General features: G+C 39.8%; 1 protein-coding gene across 2 annotated transcripts in view; it reads right to left on the bottom strand.

Annotated features, from left to right (window-relative positions):
• LOC309523907 (phosphatidylinositol-binding clathrin assembly protein-like) overlaps nucleotides 1-24,755 on the bottom strand; it is a 49,020-nt gene that overhangs the window by 15,011 nt on the left and 9,254 nt on the right. For both annotated transcript variants that reach the window (XM_082208131.1, XM_082208130.1), the window contains exons 2-11: nucleotides 15,588-15,730; nucleotides 14,073-14,148; nucleotides 8,473-8,575; nucleotides 7,913-8,006; nucleotides 7,679-7,790; nucleotides 6,201-6,307; nucleotides 5,665-5,706; nucleotides 2,738-2,823; nucleotides 1,417-1,540; nucleotides 702-841 (exon numbers count right to left, since the gene is read on the bottom strand). In XM_082208131.1, coding sequence (XP_082064257.1) covers nucleotides 702-841; nucleotides 1,417-1,540; nucleotides 2,738-2,823; nucleotides 5,665-5,706; nucleotides 6,201-6,307; nucleotides 7,679-7,790; nucleotides 7,913-8,006; nucleotides 8,473-8,575; nucleotides 14,073-14,148; nucleotides 15,588-15,730 — 1,027 coding nt within the window. The remainder of the gene's footprint in view (nucleotides 1-701; nucleotides 842-1,416; nucleotides 1,541-2,737; nucleotides 2,824-5,664; nucleotides 5,707-6,200; nucleotides 6,308-7,678; nucleotides 7,791-7,912; nucleotides 8,007-8,472; nucleotides 8,576-14,072; nucleotides 14,149-15,587; nucleotides 15,731-24,755) is intronic.

Here is a 24,755-nt window from a genome sequence, read left to right on the forward strand (position 1 = left end):
TTTAGTAACTGGTTTTATTTGACCGTTTTAATCTTAAATTGGTTTTAATATTTGTTCTGCTGCTGGTGGTTTGTAACATTTTAAGGTGGAATTTTTATGCGGCTTTTATATTGGTTTTATTTATTGTTCTTGTGGCTGTTGATTTTCAACTGCAGGATAAGCAGGATATAACTCCTAAATTGGAAAAAGTCTACAATCCAGTTGTTGACTGGGTGAGGTCATTATTAATGCATGGAGGAATGCCATATTAATTTAAGGCTGGAAGTTTGGACAGTACTATGTACAACCTTTGGTGCCTGATCTCATACATTCATTTCTCATTGCAAAGTCAGATTTGAGCAACTTCTTTTACATTTTTTTCTTGCTGGTATCACTTCTATGTTATATGCTTTATGTAAAAATGACTGTATATGTCTTGATGTTCAGTATTCAATCCTAATTTTTCAATTAATTGATTACAAAGATTATTGTAAAAGGGAAGGAGAAAGGTTACAACTGCTTTTTTAACAAAGGAACTTAGTCAAGTTTCTCTTCAGTAAAACAATGAATGAGAGTCTAAAACCTTTATGCAAATGAAGTGCCTGTTCTCTTCAATTCCCACAAAGCATTTTGAGTTTCCACTTGGGAATGCTTTCCAATACCATAATATGAAGAAGTTCTGACTCTAGATTATTTGTACCCGATATTGAAATATTCCTCACCTATTGGTGGTTGGAGCAGGTGTTGCAAATAGGTCAACAGCTGCAGCATTGGTGTTTACACTCTTCCCTGATAAAGTGCTTGGAGAGGCAGAAGTAGAAGTTGAATTTGACACCACAGAAATCTCTCTCAATCGCTGTTCCTAAAAGAGGTGTGCAAGATAATTCAAATTTTACATTATGTGAGTTTTTCAGAATGCAAGTACACCAACAATGAAACTTAACTATCTTGCGAAGTTAACCCACATCTCCATTCTACAGTGTTATGATGTAATCCAGCCATATTCCACTGTCATGAAAATCAGTGAGACTGTCCTGTTCATGAGTTAAGGCCATGATCCAGCCAAAGCTAATCACTTTCAAATCACTTTGATTTCATGAAGAATTTGGTTGGCTCTTTCCACACCAAGCTAAGTGAGATGTGGAAATGCTCAACTTTGGCTTGATCTGTGAATCCAAGATTTTTAAAATAGGTCAGAGATTTGATGCTGTGATCAAAATGAAAACTAAGGCCGCAGCATATGGTCAATTCCCAAACACTCAAAGCACTCTTTCTCACTTACACACCCACACACACACACACACACACACACACACCCCTCTCACTTTAACAAGACACAGAGCCAAGTTACTTTTTACAGGGGTATATGAAGTGCAGCTGCCAAACTAGCTTACACATTTTCTGACTCTGCATGTCCAACAAAACCAGAAGCAGTACCTTCAGTGCTTGAAGTCTAGCTTGCTCCTCCTCCAATGCCTGCTGTTTCTCTCTTTCGTCCATTTTAGTGAAGGACATTCCTGTGTTGGCAAGTGTAGAAACTGCATTGGATAGGGTGCTTGCTCTGAAATTTTAAAGGAAAAGGACCACATATTTAAGATCTTTGAACTCGAAGGAAGCTTCAAGCATCACCTAGATAGTTCATGAGTAAGGGGGAAGCAGGACAGAATTCAGATCCCTACAACGTTAGTCTTCTCCAAATTAACCTGGCAAAGAATGATAGAAGGGCATAGCATCTGGGATCCTATGTACACTTACCTGGGAAGAAAGCTCACTGAACTGAGAGGGACTTGAATTCAAGTACAGTGGTACCTCGGGTTATATACGCTTCAGGTTATATATGCTTCAGGTTACAGACTCTGCTAACCCAGAAATAGTGCTTCAGGTTAAGAACTTTGCTTCGGGATGAGAACAGAAATCGTGCTCCAGCGGTGCAGCAGCAGCAGGAGGCCCCATTAGCTAAAGTGGTGCTTCAGGTTAGGAACAGTTTCACGTTAAGTACGGACTTCCGGAACAAATTAAATACTTAGCCAGAGGTACCACTGTAAATGAGTGCGAAACATGATATCTCAAAGTATCCATGTTTACCATGCTTTTTTATGCACTTAAACTGGATTACAAAATACAACAAATTACAATAAAATAAGCACAACATATTACAGTTGTTACAACAGGCAGGAAAATTATTAGATAGTCCACTGAGGTCCATGGTCGTTTGGGAACCACTGGTTTAGAGTATACTTCGCGATGAAAAATGATCTGATTTGTCTGGAAATCCAAAGTAAATCCAAATAAAGATTTTTAGAGTGCTTACAAGAGATAAGAGATCTCAAAGGGAGGGTAATTCCACACGTATGAGGCAGCTACCAAGATGACCATATGCATGTAGACAGTACTAAGTCATTTAGGTGGAGAACTGAGGAATTCACCGGGTTCTTTTCAGGGAGTGTGGGGGGAAAAAGAATTATTTTTCCCATTTTAGCCCATAATTCCACCCACCCACTCTTAAAGGCAGATGATAGCAGCAGATGCTTTGGGCTAATTATACAATTCAGTAAATCTTCTGTGCAACTTTAACAGCCTGCTTTGCATTATTGCTTTGGTGTTATCACCCACTTTTGCCCATACTATTTGAGAAGAAACAATTCTGCTACATTACATTGAAGTCATAAAAAATAAGAGATGGGAACATCCTATACTTCAACACTCCAGTATGCCAATAATCAATACTCTGGTTGCAGTCTACCTTCCTATTTATTACCTGCTAGCAGCTGAAACCTCCTTTGTCTTCTTCCCTTCCAGTGAAGCCAGATGCTGCTCCAAAGCTTCAAGAAGACTGCTGGGAGCCTAAAGTGAAAATTCTTATCAAATGTATGCAGGATTGCAAACTACTACTTCTTCTTCTTTACATTTTTCCACTCCAAATACAAAAGAAATCACTTATATGTAAGGTATATTCATAGAGAGGAAAGACAATGGCCTCAAAGCCTCCACATCTACTTTCCACCATAATCTCATAACTGAGCGAAATGAACAGTGGCTGCCTTACATCAGGTCAGACAACTTGCCAATAAGACCCAGCATTGCTGATTCTGACTGGCAACAGCTTGCCAGAACCAAAGGCAGCAATCTTTTCCATTATCTCCTACATGGTCCTTTTTATTTTGAGCTTCCAGGGACTAAATCTGGGTCCTTTTGCAGGCAAAACATTGCTCTCTCTTTGAGCAAGGTTGTTTTTTTAAAAAATTTAGGCAGGAGGCTTGTTATAACATTTCTGTCACCATCTTCCAGATGAGTTGTTTTCAGGAACTATTCCAGAGAACCGTAGGAGCACCCCAGCAATACCAGTTCTTGAAGTGAAATCGGTTAGCCCTGACAATTCCACAGTGAAGTTTTCAGTTTATTATGTTGGTATGCTAGAGTCTGAAACGTTCCTTATATTTACTTGTAAAAAAGATTCATCAGCACACAGCTCATTAACTTCTACAGTAGACAAAATGATCAGAAACAAGAGCACATGATATGCACAACTGAAGAATGCTGAATTCATTTTAAAACGGCTCAGCTCCATAAACTACCTGAGTGTCATTTTGTTTTACTAGATGCTCACACACAGGTAAATGGAGTGGATTGCATTTCTCCAAAACATGGCACATATAGTATTTACAGAAAAAATTGGCTGTTCTGCAAGGGCTCAAACTAAGCCTCCCAAAGTAAAAGAAAACAACTATTATGCCAAGGTAATAGTTCTAAAGAGCTAACTTGCAAAAGTTGTTCCAAAGGCATTAGACACTGTATTAATGAAGATTCCTGTATTGTGCATCACTGTAGCTTTGATTCACAAGGGGTGGCATATGAACTGCTTGAAAGAGAGTAGGTAAATCAATTCAACATCTCCTGGATGCATACTAAGGCTGGATGCACACTAAGGTAGTTGCACTTCATTCCCACTGAAATAAACCACTGAAGCTTACCCAAAGACTGGGGTGATCTGCATTGATTTCACGGTGTCTGCTCCTAACATTGGATATCACCTATTGTTTTTCTTTGCCTATGTTTGCATTAAAAACAAAAAACAAAAACCTCCCCACGCTTCTATAGCTTGCATTATTCAGCAGGGCTCCACACAAACATAATAGTCCTAGTTTTGCTCCCAGTTTGTCAGATTAAGATTCAACATGTACAGAAGTCTGAAGCCATTCAGTGGGGTATTAATGGTGTGACCCCCAAAAATGTGGGGGGACACACACAACATTTTAAAGAAGGGACCCACTTCAGGGGCATGCAGTCAAAAGGAGTACCTTGCCTTTACTAGGCACCCAAGTCATCAGAACAGTCAAGAAGCCAGAAGGGCTGACAAAGCAATTGACACATTGTGGGGGCTGTCTCATTGGATTGGTAAGACAGAAACAGACAGGAGTTAAGCAACTGTAGAGGCAATAATAAAAAAAAGGGGACAGAGGGATGACATGCGCAAGTAGGTACAAAAGGCAATGCCTATTTGGGACAAGAAAAGAAACAGAAGAGCATGGCATGGTGCCAGCAAATGGAAAGATCCACGAAGATTAAGAGGGATCTAGGGAACCATTTGATGCAATGTTGTAACATCAGCAGCATGTGAACTACTGTATCAGATTCTGAGCTAGCTAGCAAGAATTTTTCACTTTGTAGAGCTGTCCTACAGGAATTAATTCTGTACACCCCCCAGTGTGTGAACACGTGGGGCTATTTTACATTGAATCAGACTGTTGTTTTGTTTAGCCCAGTGTTTAGCTCTCTAAACTCTTTAAGTTAAATTCTTGCCTAGCTTTGCTAACTGTATCCTATAACTAGAGATCCTGGAGATTGAATATTGGGCCATTTTCAGATAAAGTTTGCTCTGCCACTGAGCTATAGGCCTCATCAAGTCTTTGTAGCTGTGGCTGCAACTTCTGAATAATATGCCTGGTGTATGAGCACCAGCAAACCTCATAGAAGAAACTATATAGTTTCCATAACCAGGAGTTTATACCTATGTCAGCACCCAAAGGACAACTTTAGAGGCCTCCATTTTCTACTTTTTATTTGAACAGTCAACTCCCTCCCTGGCTTTCAATTACATTTTTTAAAAAAATCTCTGAAACACACAGGAACATTGGAAGCTGCTTTATACCAAGTCAGACTATTTGCCCAATAATGTCTACTCTGATGAGCACAGGCTCTCCAGGTTCCCAGGCAGAGAGATTTTACTGATTTATTTTTTTAAAGGATGTTGAGCCAAGCATATGCTCTTCCATTGTGCTATGGTCCCCTCCTGAGCAAGGGGAGGGGAAAGCTGTTCAGCAAGTGAAGTAGTTGTACTGCCCCGCTTGCTCAGTTTGTGTAAATTGCTGATTAAAACAAAGCACCAGGTTTAGGTATCCAACCCCATGTGTTTTAAGGGTGGTGGTGTTGGTTTTAAATAAACACCAAAAATTTCTAGTAATAATATTCTCCAAAACAGCACAGGAAAAACAAAAGCATTAATTGTTACTGAGCACATTACCTATATGAAGCAAAAAAGGTTACAGGAAAAATGGCATGTATTTCCATATATAGTATATATGGAAGAAAATGATTTCTCAGAATGTATAGAATGGAACACTAACTATTAAAATCACAAAAGGACACAGGACTTGGGGGTTAAATTAATATGAAATGTACACTGACCTGAGTAAGATCTGGAATGTCACCCTGATCAATTCCAACTTGCTGGGTTCACAAAAAAGGAAAAAAATGTACATTACTACATGCAGTGGCAATGAAAAGAAAGAACTGTGGATCTGAATGTCTACATAAAAGCTAAGGGAACAGGGAGGACATGGAGAGCTTTCTGAACTGGTACAACTCTAAATGCAACTTCTAAGCTAAATTTCATATGGAGATCCTGAAAGGTATTTCTTAAGATTTTATATATTTCAGTTACCAGAAATAGTAATAAATAGCTTGTCAGAACTTTGGAGGAAAAAAATATTCAATAGATAAGTTTTTAAAAAACCACAACCTTTGTTCAACAGGCATTTCTTAGTTGATAAAAATGAATAGAAACAGAGCTTTCAAAATATACCCTTAAATGTACATAGTTTAAGTGATGTTTACATTCAGCAACATACATAACTTGCATGAAATTGTGATCATAAGCACTTATTACTGTACCAGTCCAGAGAGCTAAATGAAATACTACTAATGCTACTGGATTTATTTACCTCTGCCACTTTGAGGAATTCTGACAATTTGGTCATTCTGGCTAAGAATTTTTTGTAAATATCCAGACCTTCTTTGCACTGGTTCTTCTTCATATCAAAATACTTTTCTGAAGCATGAAATTCAAAGAAAAAATTGTGTGTAAATAAAAGAACAGTAACATAATATTATTATTATTAATAATAAAGTGGTATGTTAAACTTAAAAAGGCTAGGTTTGATGCTTTACTATTTGAAGATTTCACTAACTGATTTCAACTTTATTTAACAGCAGTTTTAGCCAAGACCATAAAATGAATCCACCAATAACAGTTAAGTTTATTCAACAAGTGCCCTTCACAGGAACTTCACTGACAGAAGCAGGGATTGCAAAGCCTGAAGAAGAACTGAAGGTCAGCTGAAAAGATATATCTGCAGCTGAGGATGAATACACTGATCAAAATCTATTGCTATTGCTAGTGTGAGTCTCAGAAGGGGCCTACAATCTTCTGGTTTACTGCACACACATTAAATTTGTTTGAGTTTAGAATACTGTAGGAACTTAATTAGTAAGCCAATCATATTCAAACACTGACAAACAAGCTTCCATATCTTCCAAACAATCAGAACATCAATCAAAGCCTTAACTACACTGAAAATAATAATATATATATATAAAGCACTTTCTGAGCATAAGCATGCACTCTTGCTGTCATCACACCCAAGAACTTTTACATATTACCATGGCCATCACTGGAGCATAAAATGAGAGCACACACACACAAAAGCTTTAAGTGTTTTTGCCAAGTTACTCCAGCCACCACTACCCTTTAAAATCAGATAAACACAACAAAAGAAAAGACAATAGAAACCAGCTATTGAATTCTGCAGGGTGAAATGAGTCTTCCCTAGACATTGGCTTAGCACTGAAGTGTTAAGCTATGTCTATGAACACTTCAGCTGCCTAGTAGTTTAAATATAAAATAAATTTCTGGCACACTAGAATTATGTGTACTGTTATGAGAAGGAGTGCAACAGAAGAGATAATAGGCAGGACTATTAAGGTGTTGGCCATCCGTTAGCTATGTGCACATGTTTAAGAGAAACTATTTGAACATGGTGTAAGTATAAAAGTAGTGAATGGGCTGGCTTGCATGTCTTGGTAAGCCAAAGCAAGAAATTAACCGTGGATTGTTGCAAATGAGCAACATTGCTCAACTGCTCCCACTTCACTCTGCCCTGCCTGGAGCCAGGAGAAACAAACGAGGAGACTTGGCTTACTATGATGTGTGAATCAGCAAAATTTAGGATTATTATGTGCAAGTTCAATGAAGGGGGAAGGAAAGAGGGAGAGAAGGGAGAGAGAAACACATGGAAAAGAACACAAGGGAGTGAAGGGAGAAATGAACATGGAAGATATTACAAACAAAACCACATCTGCATATTTATACAGGTCTCCACTGGTAAATGTTTAAACAATTGTTGTGTTTTGTTTCACATACCTAACAAGTTAATGATCCCCTCATTATAGGCTGCAAAAAGTCTAATGGAATCTTTAAAGAGGAGCATGAAAGCAGCATTTATTACACCATTCGTTAGTTCATTTGGGTTTGCCTGCGTAAAAAGCAAAAAGATTTTTTTAGTCAAATCACTAGAAAGTGAAATCACAACACATTTTTCACCCTCCATAAAGCTTATCATGGATTGTAGTAATAAATAACAGCTACAGTGCTTACATCAAAATCGAGAAGTGCATCTAGTTGATTCTGAATAATTGGGAGTGTTTTCAGAAGTTTTTCAGTATTCATTGTTCTCATCACACCATCAATCCTTCAAAATAAAATAGAAAATAAACCAAACAAATACAATCATTGAACACACTATTATGGTATCCGATGTCAGCACTACAGATTATATCAAACAAAGAGGACTCTACTGCTGCCCATTGAAATCAGTGGGACTTTTGAATAACATATATAGAATAGTATTTTCCAAAGTTCTGCATCAAATTATTCCATATAAAATACTTTAAAGAATATTCTGATCTCCCAAAAGGTTCAAACTTATACCTAAAAGTTTATGCAAGCTGTTGCAACAGTGCCACTGAACATTTTATGTACTGTCAGATTCAATGCTCCAAAAGTTGCATTTTTCTATCACTGCATACTTCAAATTTCACATCAGAACATGTTTTTTTGCACAAATTTCCAAACTCTGTTTTGACAATTTTGCTTTCTCAAACACTTTGATGCCCATCCAGTCACTAGAAGAGCATAAAAATAAATGGAATTCTTACCCTCTTTTCATTTTGGTGAAATCAACTGCTACAAGTCTGTAAGAAAGTGCTTTTTCATTCAAGTATCTGCTGTATCGTCTGATGAAAGTAGACATATCATAGCCTGGAAATGAAATGCTATTCAATTAGACTTTTCATTCTTCTAGTATTCTTATCACTTTTTACTCAGTGTGAATTATGCTCCAAAAGTTCCTTGGGAACCTTCTTCACACCTTTGCCATTATTAAACACATTTGAAACTAGTAGTATAGTGATCATGCTTCAAGCACTGATAAGTTGGTATAGTTTCTCTGAATGTTGCCTCATGAAATTAATAAAAACCAACACTTTTTGAACCAGTGAGACTCTCTAACAGTCTTAATTGAAAAATAAGTTTATGTGTGGTTAACACATGTTTATGTGGTTCACACAAGATTTTATAAAAGTTTTGTATTGCACCAATAAACTAATATTTTAACAATCTGCACCATCAGAAAGCCATTTTACCAGGGTTGATAAAAATGATTTTTAAATTTAGATTCTTTATTTCTGAGGTACACTATAATTGAAACAATAACAACAACAAACTGGTTTAAAAGGAAATCTAAATTATATACATGTTAAAGTCTACACTTATCTCTTCAAAATAGAATGAATATCTATCAAATAGAAACATAATTCATGTAAGAGAACCGGGGGGAATGTTATCTAGCATCTGGGGGTAACCATTATTTTCCTTTGGCTCTCTCTTCCAGAGACACATAAATCACATACTGCCCTGATTCAGTTTAGAAGCTTCAAAATTCATGGGTATGGTGCCAGAAGTGGGTGCCAGGGTCAAGATGCAAAGGATCTGCTGGGCTTGCATCAAGTCCCATTACATTCAAACTAGGGAATTCTGGCCACATGTTGGTTTGAAAACCAAGTTGAGATCATAAGCCATAGTTTATGAAGCCTCAACTGTCTAGACCAGGTTGCTATATCCCAGTGGGTATTCTGCCACTGGGACAAACAAGTCATCAGAGCCGCCATGATCCGGGAGTGGACAATTCTATGTATCATAAGGATTACAGAATCCCCCATAAGTAACCTCGGAGTGAAACAACAAACAACACAAGTTCTGCAGTGTGTATTTCTCAGGTTTTGAATATTTAGAACTCTACTAAGCAACCAAAAAGATTGTAGATTTACATTTAATGGAGAAAGAACAGTGATATCTGCATGCAACACTAAACCATGACTATTTCAGCTATGACCATCCATGTGTGCTTGGTTTTCATGTCCCAAAAGCCCCAAGCAATATGACCAATAATCAGGGGTAATTGGATGTGCAATCCAACAACACCTGGAGAGCTACAGGTGTTTAACTAATTGTGGTCTGTTTGAATATTCAAACCCATCCTGAGAACTAATGATGTTTTGCTTGTTTCTGACAAACTAGGGTTTGAATGCCAATGTGTGCTAACTGTAGTTTCTTGTTGTTTCAAAACCTGGCATCCTGACTAACTCCCAGTTTGTTTTAGTGTTGAATTCTGGCCACTTACTTGGCAACAGAGGTGCAAGGCAAGAGTGGCTGTAAAAAGAAACTGCTCCCAAGATTAAGCAACTCTCAGCTGCCACTTTCCGACTCTTACCCTCTATCCAAACACTTTGCATAGCAGGAGGTTTCCTCCCTGTCCTATTCCTTCCCAACAAGTTCCCCCTTTCATGCCTGCCTATTTTGCTTTGAAGTAATTTCAATTTCACATCCTTCTCCTTGAGCATGTGTTAAAAACACAGCTTAGAATTGGCAGCTAACACACATCAATGGTGAATGTCTCCTTCTGCCTCCTTCCTTCCATAAAGGTTTGGAAATTCATGGAGACAAGAGTGAAAGGTGCTTGAGGATAAATTCCCTAGAGCAGTTCATTGGGCCATGGGATAAGTATTCACATGCCCCTTCTCTCATAAGGCACATTTCCTGGAGCTTAATAAAATATTAATAAAGGAGAGGGCTTGCAGGGTTAAGAAAAGATCTCAGATCAAAGTAAAAGAATTTTGAATGAGAAAATAACAGGACAAGAAATAGAGGACGCCATTCAGAAGATGAAACTGGGAAAATCTCCAGGCCCAGATGGCTTGACTGCTAGATACTACAAGGCACTGAAGGATTGGTTAATACAACCACTGAAGGAAGTTTGTAATGAAATTTTGGAAGGGAAAAAGGCACCCGAATCGTGGAAAGAAGCTTTTATTTCACTTATACCGAAAGCAGAGGTTGAAAAGAACCAGGTCAAAAACTACCGCCCTATATCATTACTCAATGTGGATTACAAAATCTTTGCAGACATTTTAGCAAAAAGATTGAAGAGAGTATTGGTGCAGGAGATTCATAAGGACCAAACAGGCTTTCTCCCAGGGAGACATATGTCAGACAATGTAAGGAACATTATAGACATTTTAGAGTTGTTGGAAGTTAACATTAATAGAAAGGCAGTGATAATTTTTGTGGATGCGGAGAAAGCCTTTGATAACATTGGTTGGACCTTTATGAAGAAGAATCTCCAAGGGATGGGGGTAGGCCAAAGATTTGAAAACGGTATAGGTGCTATATATTCTAAGCAAAAAGCAAAGCTGATTGTTAACAATGTGGTAACGGAAGAGATTCCTATAGAAAAAGGTACACGACAGGGATGCCCAATATCACCCTTACTTTTTATAACAGTCCTGGAGGTTTTGCTGAACATGATTAGAGGGGACCAATTGGTTAAAGGCGTTCAGCTCGGAGCAAAAGACTACAAATTAAGGGCGTTTGCAGATGATTTGGTACTGACGTTGCAACAGCCAGAGACTAGTACTAAAAGGGTCTTAGAACTAATTGAGAATTTTGGTCAAGTAGCAGGATTTAAACTGAATATGCAAAAAACTAAAGTGTTAGAGAAAAATCTAACAATGGCAGAAAAAGACAAGTTTCAGAAGGAAACAGGTTTAACAATAACAAAAAAGGTGAAATATCTGGGTGTGAACTTGACTTCTAAAAATGTAAACCTATTTAAAGACAATTATGTTAAATGTTGGACAGAGGTGAAGAAAGATCTAGAAATATGGTCAAGATTGAAACTCTCCTTGTTAGGCCGAATTGCTGTCATTAAGATGAATGTATTGCCTAGGATGTTGTTTTTATTCCAGACACTCCAGATCTTAGATAAGATGGACTGTTTCAAGAGGTGGCAAAAAGACATATCAAAATTTGTCTGGCAGGGTAAAAAGCCCAGAATAAACTTTAAGATTTTAACTGATGCAAAAGATAGAGGGGGTTTTGCCCTGCCGGACTTGAGACTTTATTATGAATCGGCAGCTTTTTGCTGGCTGAAACAATGGCTACTTCTTGAGAATACAGACATTTTGGATCTGGAAGGGTATGATAATAGATTTGGCTGGCATGCATACATATGGTATGACAAGGTAAAATTGCATAAAGGCTTTAAAAACCATATTGTGAGGAAAGCACTGTACAATGTTTGGATAAGATACAAAGATTTGCTGGAAAGTAAAACCCCTAGGTGGTTATCACCAATGGAGGCTAAAGAGGTAAAAAAACTAAATATGGAGTCCAACTGGCCAAAATATTCTGAAATTTTAGAACAAGATGGTGAAAGAGTTAAATTGCAGAGTTTTGACAAATTAAAGTCTAAGGTGCGAAATTGGTTGCATTACCGTCAGATAAATGAGGTATTTAAACAGGACAGGAAAATAGGTTTCCAGAGGGAGAGGTCGAAATTAGAAACAGAACTGTTAGAACCCAATACTAAGAACCTGTCGAGAATGTACAATTTGCTGCTGAAGTGGAATACACAAGATCAAGTAGTAAAACCAGCCATGATTAAATGGGCACAAGACATAGGTCATGACATAATGATTGATGACTGGGAACAGTTATGGAATACAGGTATTAAGTTTACAGCTTGTAATGTATTAAGAGAGAATATAATGAAAATGATCTATAGGTGGTACATGACCCCAGTCAAACTTGCAAAAATTTACCATCTGCCCAGTAATAAATGTTGGAAATGTAATGAGACGGAAGGTACCTTCTATCACCTTTGGTGGACCTGCCCGAAGGTAAAGGCCTACTGGGAAATGATCTATAATGAAATAAAAAAGGTCCTTAAATGGACATTTTTGAAAAAGCCAGAGGCCTTTCTTCTGGGTATGGTAGGCCAATTGGTGCCAAGGAAGGACAAAACATTTTTTATGTATGCTACCACAGCGGCAAGAATTCTTCTGGCAAAGTATTGGAAGATGCAGCAGCTACCTACTCTGGAAGAATGGCAAGCGAAGGTGATCGAATATATGGGAATGGCAGAAATGACCGGCAGAGTCCGCGACCAGGGGAGAGAGACGGGGAAGAAGACTGGAAGAAATTTAAAAAATATCTTAAAGACTGTTGTAAAATTGATGATGCTTGAGATGTTACGGTTATAAGAAATAGAGAACTGCAGCTGTAAACTATAATCTTAAAGAATGTACAAAGAAAATGAGCGAATTAACTGAACGAAGGGTTGCTGAGAAGGGGTTAATATAAGGATGCAGAAAAAGGGAGGTATGGGGAAGTCCGGGAAAGAAGGTTTTGAAAATAAGTTTAAGAAATTATACATGTTTATTTGTTTGTATGTCTTGTAGGGTTTGTTTTGTTATTTGTTTTATTATATGTTTGGAAAATTAATAAAAATTATTATAAAAAAGAAAAAAGAAAAGATCAAATCCAGGCAAGCACTGAATGCATTGTGGAAGGGAGGTAAACTTCATGGTGCGCTGAGAGCAATCAAAGAACTCAGAGGAGAGTTCCTCTGTCCTGCTGCTGATGTTGGTTAGTGATATAGTGAGGCTGTAACACTTTATAGCACCATAGAGTCATGTGGGATATCAAGCTGTGTTGGCTGCAATACAAATCCTGGCTATTGCAACAAACCATGGTTTAGTGGTACATGCAAACAAGGCCAATATTTTACCCAGTAAGTATCAACCCTTGCTTTCTGGAAAATCCTGGATGCTTACAAAACTGATCCTATCCATGTTTACTTGGAAGTAAGTCCAACTTTCCTCTAACAAGACTTACAGATAAATAAATATACTTGGATAATATCCTCAGCCTTCAGATAAGTTATCTTACTTAGGAACCATGAAGATGTACAGAGAGCCAGTCAGAAATATGCATCTTATCCCTAAGCAGATATAATTCTGAGGTGAATGTCAGGTTCATGATGAAATTTTATGCAATTATAGCTAGTATAAATGCTCATATTAATTTGATTTATTTGTTTCCCAATACAAAACATATCAGAAATATTCTAAGGCCACACTCCTAGATACTTACTTTGTTGTGAAGTTTACTAAAGTCAGTGGGACTTCCATACTTACAAATCCTGGACTGGACTACTGGTCTACTAGAGCCAATGAGTGAAACTGCAGAATACACCTGGATGCAAACTTCAATAAATAAAAGAGCATGCCTCTCCAATACAATTTGGATACATTAATGGGTTTATTTAAGATGACTGAATTTCTAACATTCCTTTAGCCCATAGAAGTTATTCTGCAAATTGCAATCTGCCTCAGAATAGAAAGTAAAAAATTCTTACCCTGCATGGCACTTTTATCCAGATAGTTGTTGAGATTAAACAGGGTATTTCGAGATGCCAAGTATTGGATAAAACGCTGTTTGAGAAAGAATTAGATTCCAGATTACTTCATTTATTTTTTTCCCCATAGACATAACCGTGTTAAGAGAAACTAGTTTCTACGCAGCTGTATAAGGCATATCTAAAAGCAGGAGGGGAATCTAATACTAAGACAAGCAAATTAGATCTACTATCAAGCCTGATTTTTTCAATCACTGCTCAGGAGAGCCAGAATTGGAACTGAGTTGTGCAACAAGGGCCAATGTGTAACACAATTGACAGCCACCATGTTGTGCAAACTCTGATGTGAAGAAAGGATAACGGCAGCAGAACTTGTTACACATTACGCCTTTGCATAAAATTCATTTATATGTGGCCCACATCACAGCAGGGTTATGAAAAGATACAAACATGGTTCCGAGGCTATTCTTTAGTGACGCACATGCAAACTCTCCATCTACATGGAATAGGGAAATGAAGCTAGTATAAACTACAGACAAATACATTCTCCTCCTCCCCCATTGCCAACACCTTCAACGCTCATCACATTTACAGCAAGATGACATGACTAAGGAACTATTCACTCATTCACTCATTGTCCCTTGGGATTGTTCCAGCCGTGAGATAGAGAATGCACCCTGCTCCCTCTTACCACTGACAGGAGTTATCAACCATACTTGGGAGGTCTGTGCTTATTTGATTGCTGCATCTCCCCAATCCCATGAGACTGAATCCACTAGAAAGCAAGTTATACCCTGTAATTTCAAGGAAATTCAGTTTTTCAAATTGAAGTGGGATCTACTCAAGCACTTCTTATTTTATTGTGAGAAGAAATTTAGGGGAGTTGATTGGGGCAAATGAGACCAAGGCCTGCTCCTGATTCCACCATGAATAGACTTTCAAGGGCTAAGTAATGAATGAAAAAGCTCCAAGCTTATTCTCCAAAAACAGTTCCTGTACAATTCTGTGAAGAGTGAGATGGTTGTAGAAAAGCTTATTGTTCAAATTCACCCCAATGTGTGTAGGTATATATGTGTTATAATGAGATGTGTATTAAATTCATTTCCGATTCAGACTTCCGTAGGAATATTTCTAATCTAGCCAAATGCAACCTGACACATAGTTTCCACAACTGCTAGATACAGAAAAGAGTTCCTGCACCTTTGAGTATATGTATAAATTTCTCCTACAGAAATGAAAAGCTATACCAGCAGTTCAATGCTGACAATTCATTCATTTAATACAATCACTAATTTAGCAATCTGAGTATTTTAAAGGCAGCGGCAGGGGGGTTATTGCTAATTTCAGGCTTTCGTACTTGCTTACTAATAGGTGAGGCAACAGGATAGACAATTCAGACTGGTATTTTTAAATTGTTCTCTCTCACCATCATTTCAGAGATCACCAGCACTTCACATCTGAATGTTTTCCTACCATTAAACACAATGTTCTATGGCAAATTGACTACTGTCTTACCTCATTTCCATACATCATGAGGTGGTGTGTTGTAATTAGAGCTTTGAACACTACTACCCAGCTACTGTTTGCTGTCCTCTCAAAAAGTGTGTCTGCCAGCTGTGGAATATTCACATTCATCTCATTTGTGCACTGAATAAGATCTAAAATATAAGAAAACAAGATAATTTACTTAAAACAAATATGGGAAAATGTGACAAAAACAGCAGGGCAAATGTTTTTATTTAGTGCCTTAAATATTTTGCAGGTGTTATACATAAGTGGGAAATACAGTGGTGCCCCGCAAGACGAATGCCTCGCAAGACGAAAAACTCGCTAGATGAAAGGGTTTTCCGTTTTTTGAGCTGTTTCGCAAGACCAATTTCCCTATGGGCTTGCTTCGCAAGATGAAAACGTCTTGCAAGTTTGTTTCCTTTTTCTTAACACCGTTAATACAGTTGGAACTTGACTTCGAGGAGCAACTCATAGAATGCGGTGTGGTAGCCTTTTTTTGAGGTTTTTGAAGACTTTGATGATTTTTGAAGCTTTTCCAAAACTTTCCTGACACCGTTCTTCGCAAGACGAAAAATTCGCTAGACGAAAAAACTCACGGAACGAATTAATTTTGTCTTGCGAGGCACCACTGTACGCTTAAGAAGCCTCTCATTAGGAATCTGGCCTGCAAGCAATCTGGTTGCCAGTCCATTCTTTCCTCATTCCCTAACCTCACATTCTCCAGGTTTCTGCCATTTCTTCTTTAACAATAACTATGCACTCCAGGGGTACGGGGGGGGGGGAGAGAAACAGGCTTAAATAAATCCCAAATGCTGCTTTCCTTTTGCATATCTTTCAGTATCAAGTTGCTCCCTTTTCTCTTTTTCATTAATTCCTTGCACTGGTAAAGACAATACTTCAAGCTTTCTAAAACCAGTCTCTATATTAAGCTCTGTGCCTTTCTGACACCCAACCTTTGGTTAAAAATAGTCTCACAGAGCCACAGCATGCAAGCAGGTGCTGAAAAGAGTGTGCTACCAACTCAATAAAGAAAAATAAAGTGTATTATCTTGAAATAAATAAGTGTTCTCTCTTCCCAAGAGGAGGAATAAAAGATGTGAGCATTGACTATAGGCAATTATTATTATTATTATTATTATTATTATTATTATTATTATTATTATTAAATTTCTATACTATCATTCATCAGAAGATCACAGGGTATTTTAGGAAAATGGTAAATGACCCCTGGATAGTTAAGTCCAGTCAAAGGTAACTATGGGGTACGGTGCTCATTTTACTTCAGGCCGAGGGATCAGCTGTTTGTCCACGGACAGTTTTCTGGGTTATGTGCCCAGCATGACTAAACTGCTTCTGGTGCAACAAAGCACCATGACAGAAGCCAGAGTGCACAGAAACGCTGTTTATCTTCCCTCCACAGCGGTACCTATTTATCTACAGTGGTACCTTGGGTTACAAACATCTCAGGTTACAAACACTTCGGGTTACAGACTCTGCTAACCCGGAAGTAGTACCTCAGGTTCAGAACTGTGCCTGCCCCAGGATGAGAACAGAAATCGTGTGCTGGTGGCACAGCAGCAGTGGTAGGCCGCATTAACTAAAGTGGTACCTCAGGTTAGGAACGGACCTCCGGAACGAATTAAGATCGTAACCAGAAGTACCAATGTACCGTATTTTTCGCTCTATAACACGCACCTGACCATAACACGCACATCGTTTTTAGAGGAGGAAAACAAGGGAAAAAATATTCTGAATGAAACAGTGGACGTATCATTTTTGTGCTTCATGCTGTGGCCACAGACATGTGATCTGATGGTGAATTTAGGGTGACCCAATGCAAAAATCCTGAGAATCCCTGTGGATCCATGCTTTGTAACCATGTTTTTGCACCATTGCAGCCCCAGGCAACAGTGGGTGCGTGATTTTTTTTTGGGGGGGGGGACAGGCTGTAGCCATGGACATGCTATGTGCTCTGATGGTGAATTTTGGCTGACCCAATGCAAAGATCCTGAGGATCCATGTGGATCCATGCTTTGTAACCACGTTTTTGCACCATTGCAGCCCCAGGCAACAGTGGGTGCGTGATTTTTTTTTTGGGGGGGGGACAGGCTGTAGCCATGGACATGCTATGTGCTCTGATGGTGAATTTTGGCTGACCCAATGCAAAGATCCTGAGGATCCATGTGGATTCATGCTTTGTAACCACGTTTTTGCACCATTGCAGCCCCAGGCAAGAGTGGGTGCGTGATTTTTTTGGGGGGGGGCAGGCTGTAGCCATGGACATGCTGTGTGCTCTGATGGTGAATTTGGGGTGACCCAATGCAAAGATCCTGAGGATCCATGTGGATCCATGCTTTGTAACCACATTTTAAGTGGGGAGGGAAGGAAAAACACAGAAGGCTAAGAATGCAGGAGAGGGCTATAACGTGAGGAAAGGAAGGCAAAAGTTTCCCCCCACCTACCCACACAAGCCAGCCAGCGTGTGCTTGCTCTCTCTCTCTCTCTCTCTCTCTCTCTCTCTCTCTCTCTCCCTCTTTAAATGGAAGAAAGCATATTTGAATGCTGTGTGTCTCCAAAAACAAAAAGCAGGAAGTCAAATCAGAATTTTAAGCCGAACCTGTAATCTCTCTTCCCTTCACAAACATTGTTCCTCCGGAGCAGGGAGAGGATAGAAGGACGGACGCTCTGCTTTCCTCTCTTCTTGCCTGGAGGGGAGGGGCTTCCCCTGCTCTTTGTTCCGTTTGAGCAAACACAGTAACGAAACAGAGAGGGCGGGCAGTAAGACCCTGAGGCAGAATGCAGGAAAGCTGCCACTTCCTCTCTTCAGGCTTCCCTTCTCCCTGAAGCGCGGTTTGATTTTTGCCTCATTTTTCGGCTCCAGGGACCACACATTCGCTCCATAACACGCACAGACATTTCCCCTTCCTTTTTAGGAGAAAAAATCTGCGTGTTATAGAGCGAAAAATACGGTACTTGCACACTGGTGTGCTTTCGAAATGCTAGGTTGGCAGAAGTTGGGACAGAGGAATGGGCGCACACCCCATCGCGTGGATTCAAACCACCGAACTTCCGATCAGCGAGCCCAAGAGCCTCGGTGATTTAGACCACAGCGCCACCCACTCCCATTCTACAGGGTAGTTTACAATATAAAAATACAAAAATACACAACATTGCAACAAACAAAAATAGTAACTCCCCACATTACAGTGGTACCTTGGTTTTTGAACATCTCCATTGATGAACATTTCGGTTTTCAAACACCGTAAATCCAGAAGTAAATGGTTTGGTTTTCGGACAAGCCTTGGAAATTGAACATGCCACGCGGCTTCCGTATTGAGTTTTCCATACTGAGGCTTTTGTTTTGAGTTTTCGGTTTTTGAACATTTCAGAACTCGAACAGTCTTCTGGAATGGATTACATTTGAAAACCCAGGTACCACTGTATTATTATTATTATTTATTACATTTCTATTAGAAGAAGCCATCTAAACCAAAGCAGGAATCTAAGACCAATACATCTGGCAAAGAGCCAGTGCAAAAGAGGTTTGCCCCTTCCAACATTTCAAAGCAAGGATAAAAGCTTTATAGTTTCTCTGGAGACCTTACAACACACAGCGGGCAAGGGGAGGGTCAGATGTGGGAAGCATTTGCACAGGCTGGAAAGAATTGTACAGTGAAATGGCACTACCCCAATGCTTTGGCAATAAGCAAAACTAAACTGTCTATATTCACTGAGATTATTTTCACTTTACAATGGAACATTTATGCTTAGAAATGTGAAGGCCTGGGAAAAACTGGAGCCCCCCATTTGGGGGGGGGGCTTCACATCTCCATTTATGATGCAATTAATCATTTACTCTGGAGTAATCCAAACTTCCTTCAGTAGAGTACCTTACAGCAAAACAGGAGACGGCTGGTTTAAGTCCTCCAACAGAGAACAAGTAGGGGAAAGAGTCTCTGCAAGCACCGGGTGGCCAACTGAGAAAAACCATAGAAAATGAGTTAAGGGCAATTCCCAGGGCCAGGCTACACTGGTGCTGCACTACAGGGATCCCCACCCTGCAAATATCAACCAACAAAGCAAGGAAGGGAACTTGTAGCAGGGTGGTAATAATGGTAAATAGCTACTACTGTATATCTAGCCTGTTTTCTACTTAGTCTCAGAGCAGCTAGCAGCACAAGTAAAACTGTAATCATGAAATACGTGATTACGTTAAGAGTTACGAAATGTGAGTAAACCTCCATGGGTAGGTGGAAGAAAACTTCTTACAACTACAGTATTCTTGCTCTTTTAGAGTAGTTTTTCAAAAGGGCTAAGTCCCCAAAGATGACCGTCCCGGCCACAGCTCACACAAAGTACTGAACTATCTTCAGAACTTGCAAGGCAACTATGGACTTAGAAGGGCAAAGGGCAATTCCCCAAGGACTGCTACAGCTTGCCACAGTATCAGGCTCACCTTTTGCTTGCCTTCTTTTAACTCATGCATTCCAAACCGCAGGGATCAATTTATAAATGTGAACATGTGCCAAAAGATCCTGCAATGCTCCCCCGCCCAGTGTTCTTCGCTTTTTTTTGAACTCAGGCCCCTTTTAAAAACCTATTTTACCCTTCTGGGGCCTCTAACCCAGCACAAATAGTCTGTGAATCTGCAGCAATCTTCGCATGCAGTGGTATGCAGTTACTACCACTACTAAAGGTAAAGGATAAAGGTTAGTAGCTACAGACAGAAGAACTTATCCCAATGCCAGCACTAAAACAGAAAATGAGCGGGACATCTCTGATCTCCTTTCCCAAAAGCAGCAATTCTATCCAAACCCCGTTCTCAAATCTCAAGAAGATGGGAGAGTGAGGGTGCAGCTGCTATCACACTCAGGAACACAGTGCGGATGAACAAGGGTCCTCTGCCAGGTCAGCATGCAAGTTTCCATTCAGCATATTTGCAAAATATTGTGGAAAATTGGAGTGCATACATTATTGCAGTGCACTCTGTGTGTGGCTACCCTTGAGATTGATCCAGAGGCTTCTGCTAGTACAGAATTCAGAGGCTAGGTTGCTTGTGGGAGCAAAGTATCACCAACGCATTCTGCAAATTGTCTGCAGGATTTACACTGACTGGCAATCTGCTGCTGGGCCAAGTTCAAGGTTTTAGTATGAATATATAAGACCCTATACAGCTCTGGACCACTTTACTTAAGAGACCACCTCATCCCTTATATACCTGGTAGGCCACTGCGTTCTGAAGGACAGTTTTTCCTCTAAGCCCCTAAAATATCAGACGCCTGTTCACAGCAACTGGGCTTTCAGTGTGGATGCTCCTATTTCATGGAACAACATTCCTACTGAGATATGACTATTTCCATAAAAAACTGAAGATGCTGTGCATTAGCTTTCCACCACTGTGTGGCAGGTGCTGCTGTCTAGAAGAGCTGAGCCTTTAATGAGGGGATACACAAGATCAATTAACCGCTGCTCGTCTTGACAATTAGAAGAAAAGCATTAGACCTGGAAGACTAAGAACCAACCTCAGGGAATAATATCTAATTTACTCCACCAATACCTTGTTTCTCACAACTACTGGATCTCTGTTGTCAGGGAAATGCTTTCTGCCACACCCATTATTCCAATTGCGCGCACATAATGATCCACATCTGAGGTCTGTTTGTACTGCTACAATTGCATTTTGTACCAGGTGTAAACCCGATTGCTATATTCTACATATTCTTTTCAAAAAATGTAGTAGGATTATTATTGTTAGTAGCCTTGAACAATATTGGAGGGAAAGGAGAGAAATGAATGTAAATAATATAAGGAGAAAGAAAGAAAGAAAGAAAGAAAGAAAGAAAGAAAGAAAGAAAGAACCAGCTCCTGGTGAGGGGGATGAAAAAGGCATCTATTGCTTGTCATTTCCTAGAATTCTGAGCCCTCTACCAGGTGCCCCCCCAAAGGCGGAAGAGCTGCCCCATAGCTTGAGAACTAAGGATTTATTTAAAATGGACACCCCAAATTGGAGGACAAAGCTATACGACCTTAACTGCAAATACTTTTTCAATTTATGAAAACCAAAGATAGTAATGCTGGCCTGTAAGAAAAATACTTCCAAATCCAGAGTTGAGCAAATAACTGGAACCAACCCAAAATGTAACAAAATTGTGGCAAACTTTAAAGTTTTTCAGAACTCTTAATCAGGAAACTTGTTACATTAAGCAGTGGGTGGGGGCGGGGGGGACACAAGGAAAAATAGGTTAAATGTTATGAAGACTTACAGTCCTATTTTTCTTCAAATTTTCCCTTGAATTATGGAACCAACCATCCACTATATGAATATGTGAAAGATCCAGTTATTTAAAGGTATCTATGGATTTCCTATCAGGGACGTGGGTGGCGCTGTGGGTTAAACCACAGAGCCTAGGACTTGCCGATCAGAAGGTTGGAGGTTCGAATCCCCACGACGTAGTGAACTCCTGTTGCTCGGTCCCTGCTCCTGCCAACCTAGCAGTTCGAAAGCGCATCAAAGTGCAAGTAAATAAATAGCTACCGCTCCGGCAGGAAGGTAAACGGCGTTTCTGTGTGCTGCTCTGGTTCGCCAGAAGCGGCTTAGTCATGCTGGCCACATGACTGTACGCCGGCTCCCTCAGCCGTTAAAGTGAGATGAGCGCCGCAACCCCAGAGTCGGTCACGACTGGACCTAATGGTCAGGGGTCCCTTTACCTATTTATGGATTTCCTAGTAAATCACATTGATTTGTACACAAGCTTCTTGAATTTATCAAGAGATATAAACAGCGCAAGTTGCAGTTCAGAAGAAAATATAGTTTTTCTATTGTAATAATGACCAGAACAATTCAGTGTGTTTGCCTCAGATTCTAATCATCATAGTTTTTTCCTAGGATCACAATGATCATATCCAGCCTCATGCAAGTTGCATCAAAACATTATTCTCCAAGAAATGTCTATTGCTAACAGTTTTAAACACACTGAAAAGGAACCCCAAGTTTTCTTAGAAAGCAGACTACTGCTGCTTGTGAGGAGTATGCCTTAATTTCTAGTTTGGTTTCCCTGCATGCTTCCCACACACAAACCTCCTGCAACCACATAATCTCTAGTCTTGGGAAGGCTCACAATAAAAAGAATCCACATTTTGGACTAAAATGAAAGCAACCTTCTTTACTACTAGCTAAGGCAAGATGCAACAGTGCATGTTTAGTGAAGAATGAGATCTGTGTATTGTGATCTGTGAATGTGCCTGCTGGATGACTCTCAATAAAAATGAACAAATATATTTTCACATTTCATTACTCTGACAAGCTGCTCTGAGGAATGCAAATGTACTGGAAGGGTAGGTTATAAATCTCTTGAACAAACAAATGCATACATAGACCTATTGCTGGGCAGTGATATTAATATAATTGCAATATGGTGTATATATAAATCTGTATCAGAAGTTAATGTCAGCATCCCTTCCACTAATAGATCACATAAGCCACCTCTTGGGCCAGTTCAGATAAAGATTTTCTCTTCCTGGCCATTTCCAAACACCCCTGGGTATAAAATGCAATATGAGATGTGCATCAATCCCTTCAGCAAGCAATTTAAATGATTGTGGCAGTACCTTATGGCGCCCCCACCACTGCTTGCTTATTCAGAGGTTGTGTTTCTCCATAGGATCATATGCACAAGAGAATACCCAAGAGCAATTATGTGGAGAAAAGCACCAAGGAAGGTGCATGCATGAAGCAGGTGAAGACCCATTATCCAGCTGGGGAAAATCTGTCAGATCAAAAGTATATTAAATTGTTTCCAAAAAGTGCAGATAGTGGGCACCTGTCACATCTCAACAGGAATGCTTTTCCACTGAGTGGGCTTCTGAGATCTTTGTAACTTGCATCAGAAACTCTTCCACAGACTGCAACAATCTACTGGGTGTATAAAGGGTAAGGCAGTCTCTTGTAACTTGGTCCTAAGCTTCATAGAGATTTATATGTCAGTAATAACATATTGGGGATGCAGGTAGCACTGTGGTCTAAACCACTGAGCCTCTTGGGCTCGGCAGTTCAAATCCCCGCAACGGAGTGAGGTCCCATTGCTCGGTCCCAGCTGCCAGCCTAGCAGTTCGAAAGCACACCAGAAAGTGCAAGTAGATAATTAGGTACTGCTTCGGTGGGAAGGTAAACGGTGTTTCCATGCGCTGCTCTGGTTTCACCATGCTGGCCACATGACCCGGAAAAACTGTCTGTGGACAAACACCGGCTCCCTCAGCCTGTAAAGCGAGATGAGCGCTGCAACTGGACTTAACTGTCAGGGGTCCTTTACCTTTACCTTTTTAATAACACTTTGAATTTCGCCCAGTAGCAAACTGGCAGTCAGTGCAAATCCTGAAAGCAAGGTGTTATAAGCCAACAGAAATAAAGATTATGAAGTACTAAAACCACAATGGGCACCTGTAACATTCGCAATTTCAAATGCATCATTTCCCCATCAGTGCTGCTTAACTACATATTGTTGTTGAAATCCATCTGCCTCAAGAGACAATGGAGGAGTGCACACTTGGGGGTGAAGCCAAACTGCTGGAAGTTTGACCAATATTAGAGAGATGTTTTGTTACAGCTGGGTCAGATTAAGGCATCCAATTGTGCTACTACAGATGTACCAAGGCGTTTCTTCTTTCTGTGCTCTTCCCGGTGGTCATTCCTCCTCTGTTAACTGCTGTGGATAAACAACCTGACTGTCCGTCTCTAGGCACTGTGGTTGTCTGCAAGGGTTTTCCACATGGCAGGGTTAATGTTGCCAGCCTTCATGTTCTCAGACATCTTTGCAAACCAGAATTAGTCTGCCAACAGGCCTAGTGCCTGAAGCCAGGCTCCTCATAGAGCATGTCCTTGGGGGTCCTGTTATCTTCCATTGTGTGGGCATGACCAAGCTCCTGGCAGGTGCAAGTTGCCCATGTCTCACTATCACAAAGCAGTGTGCTCATCTTGGTATTGGACGTTAGCATCACATTCTCCCATATCCTTTTGGAGAGGCAAGCCATTGCCATAGATGTTTTGCCAATACACTTGTCCAGCTCAGCATCAATGGAAAGGTTGTTGGTTATGGTGGAACCCAGGTAAACAAAAATGTCTACTACATAGGAATTATTGCTATAAACTGTGTAGATGGATGATCTGATCAAACCTTC

This window comes from Podarcis vaucheri, assembly GCF_965113315.1.
Source record: "Podarcis vaucheri genome assembly, chromosome: Z".
Taxonomy (NCBI): domain Eukaryota; kingdom Metazoa; phylum Chordata; class Lepidosauria; order Squamata; family Lacertidae; genus Podarcis; species Podarcis vaucheri.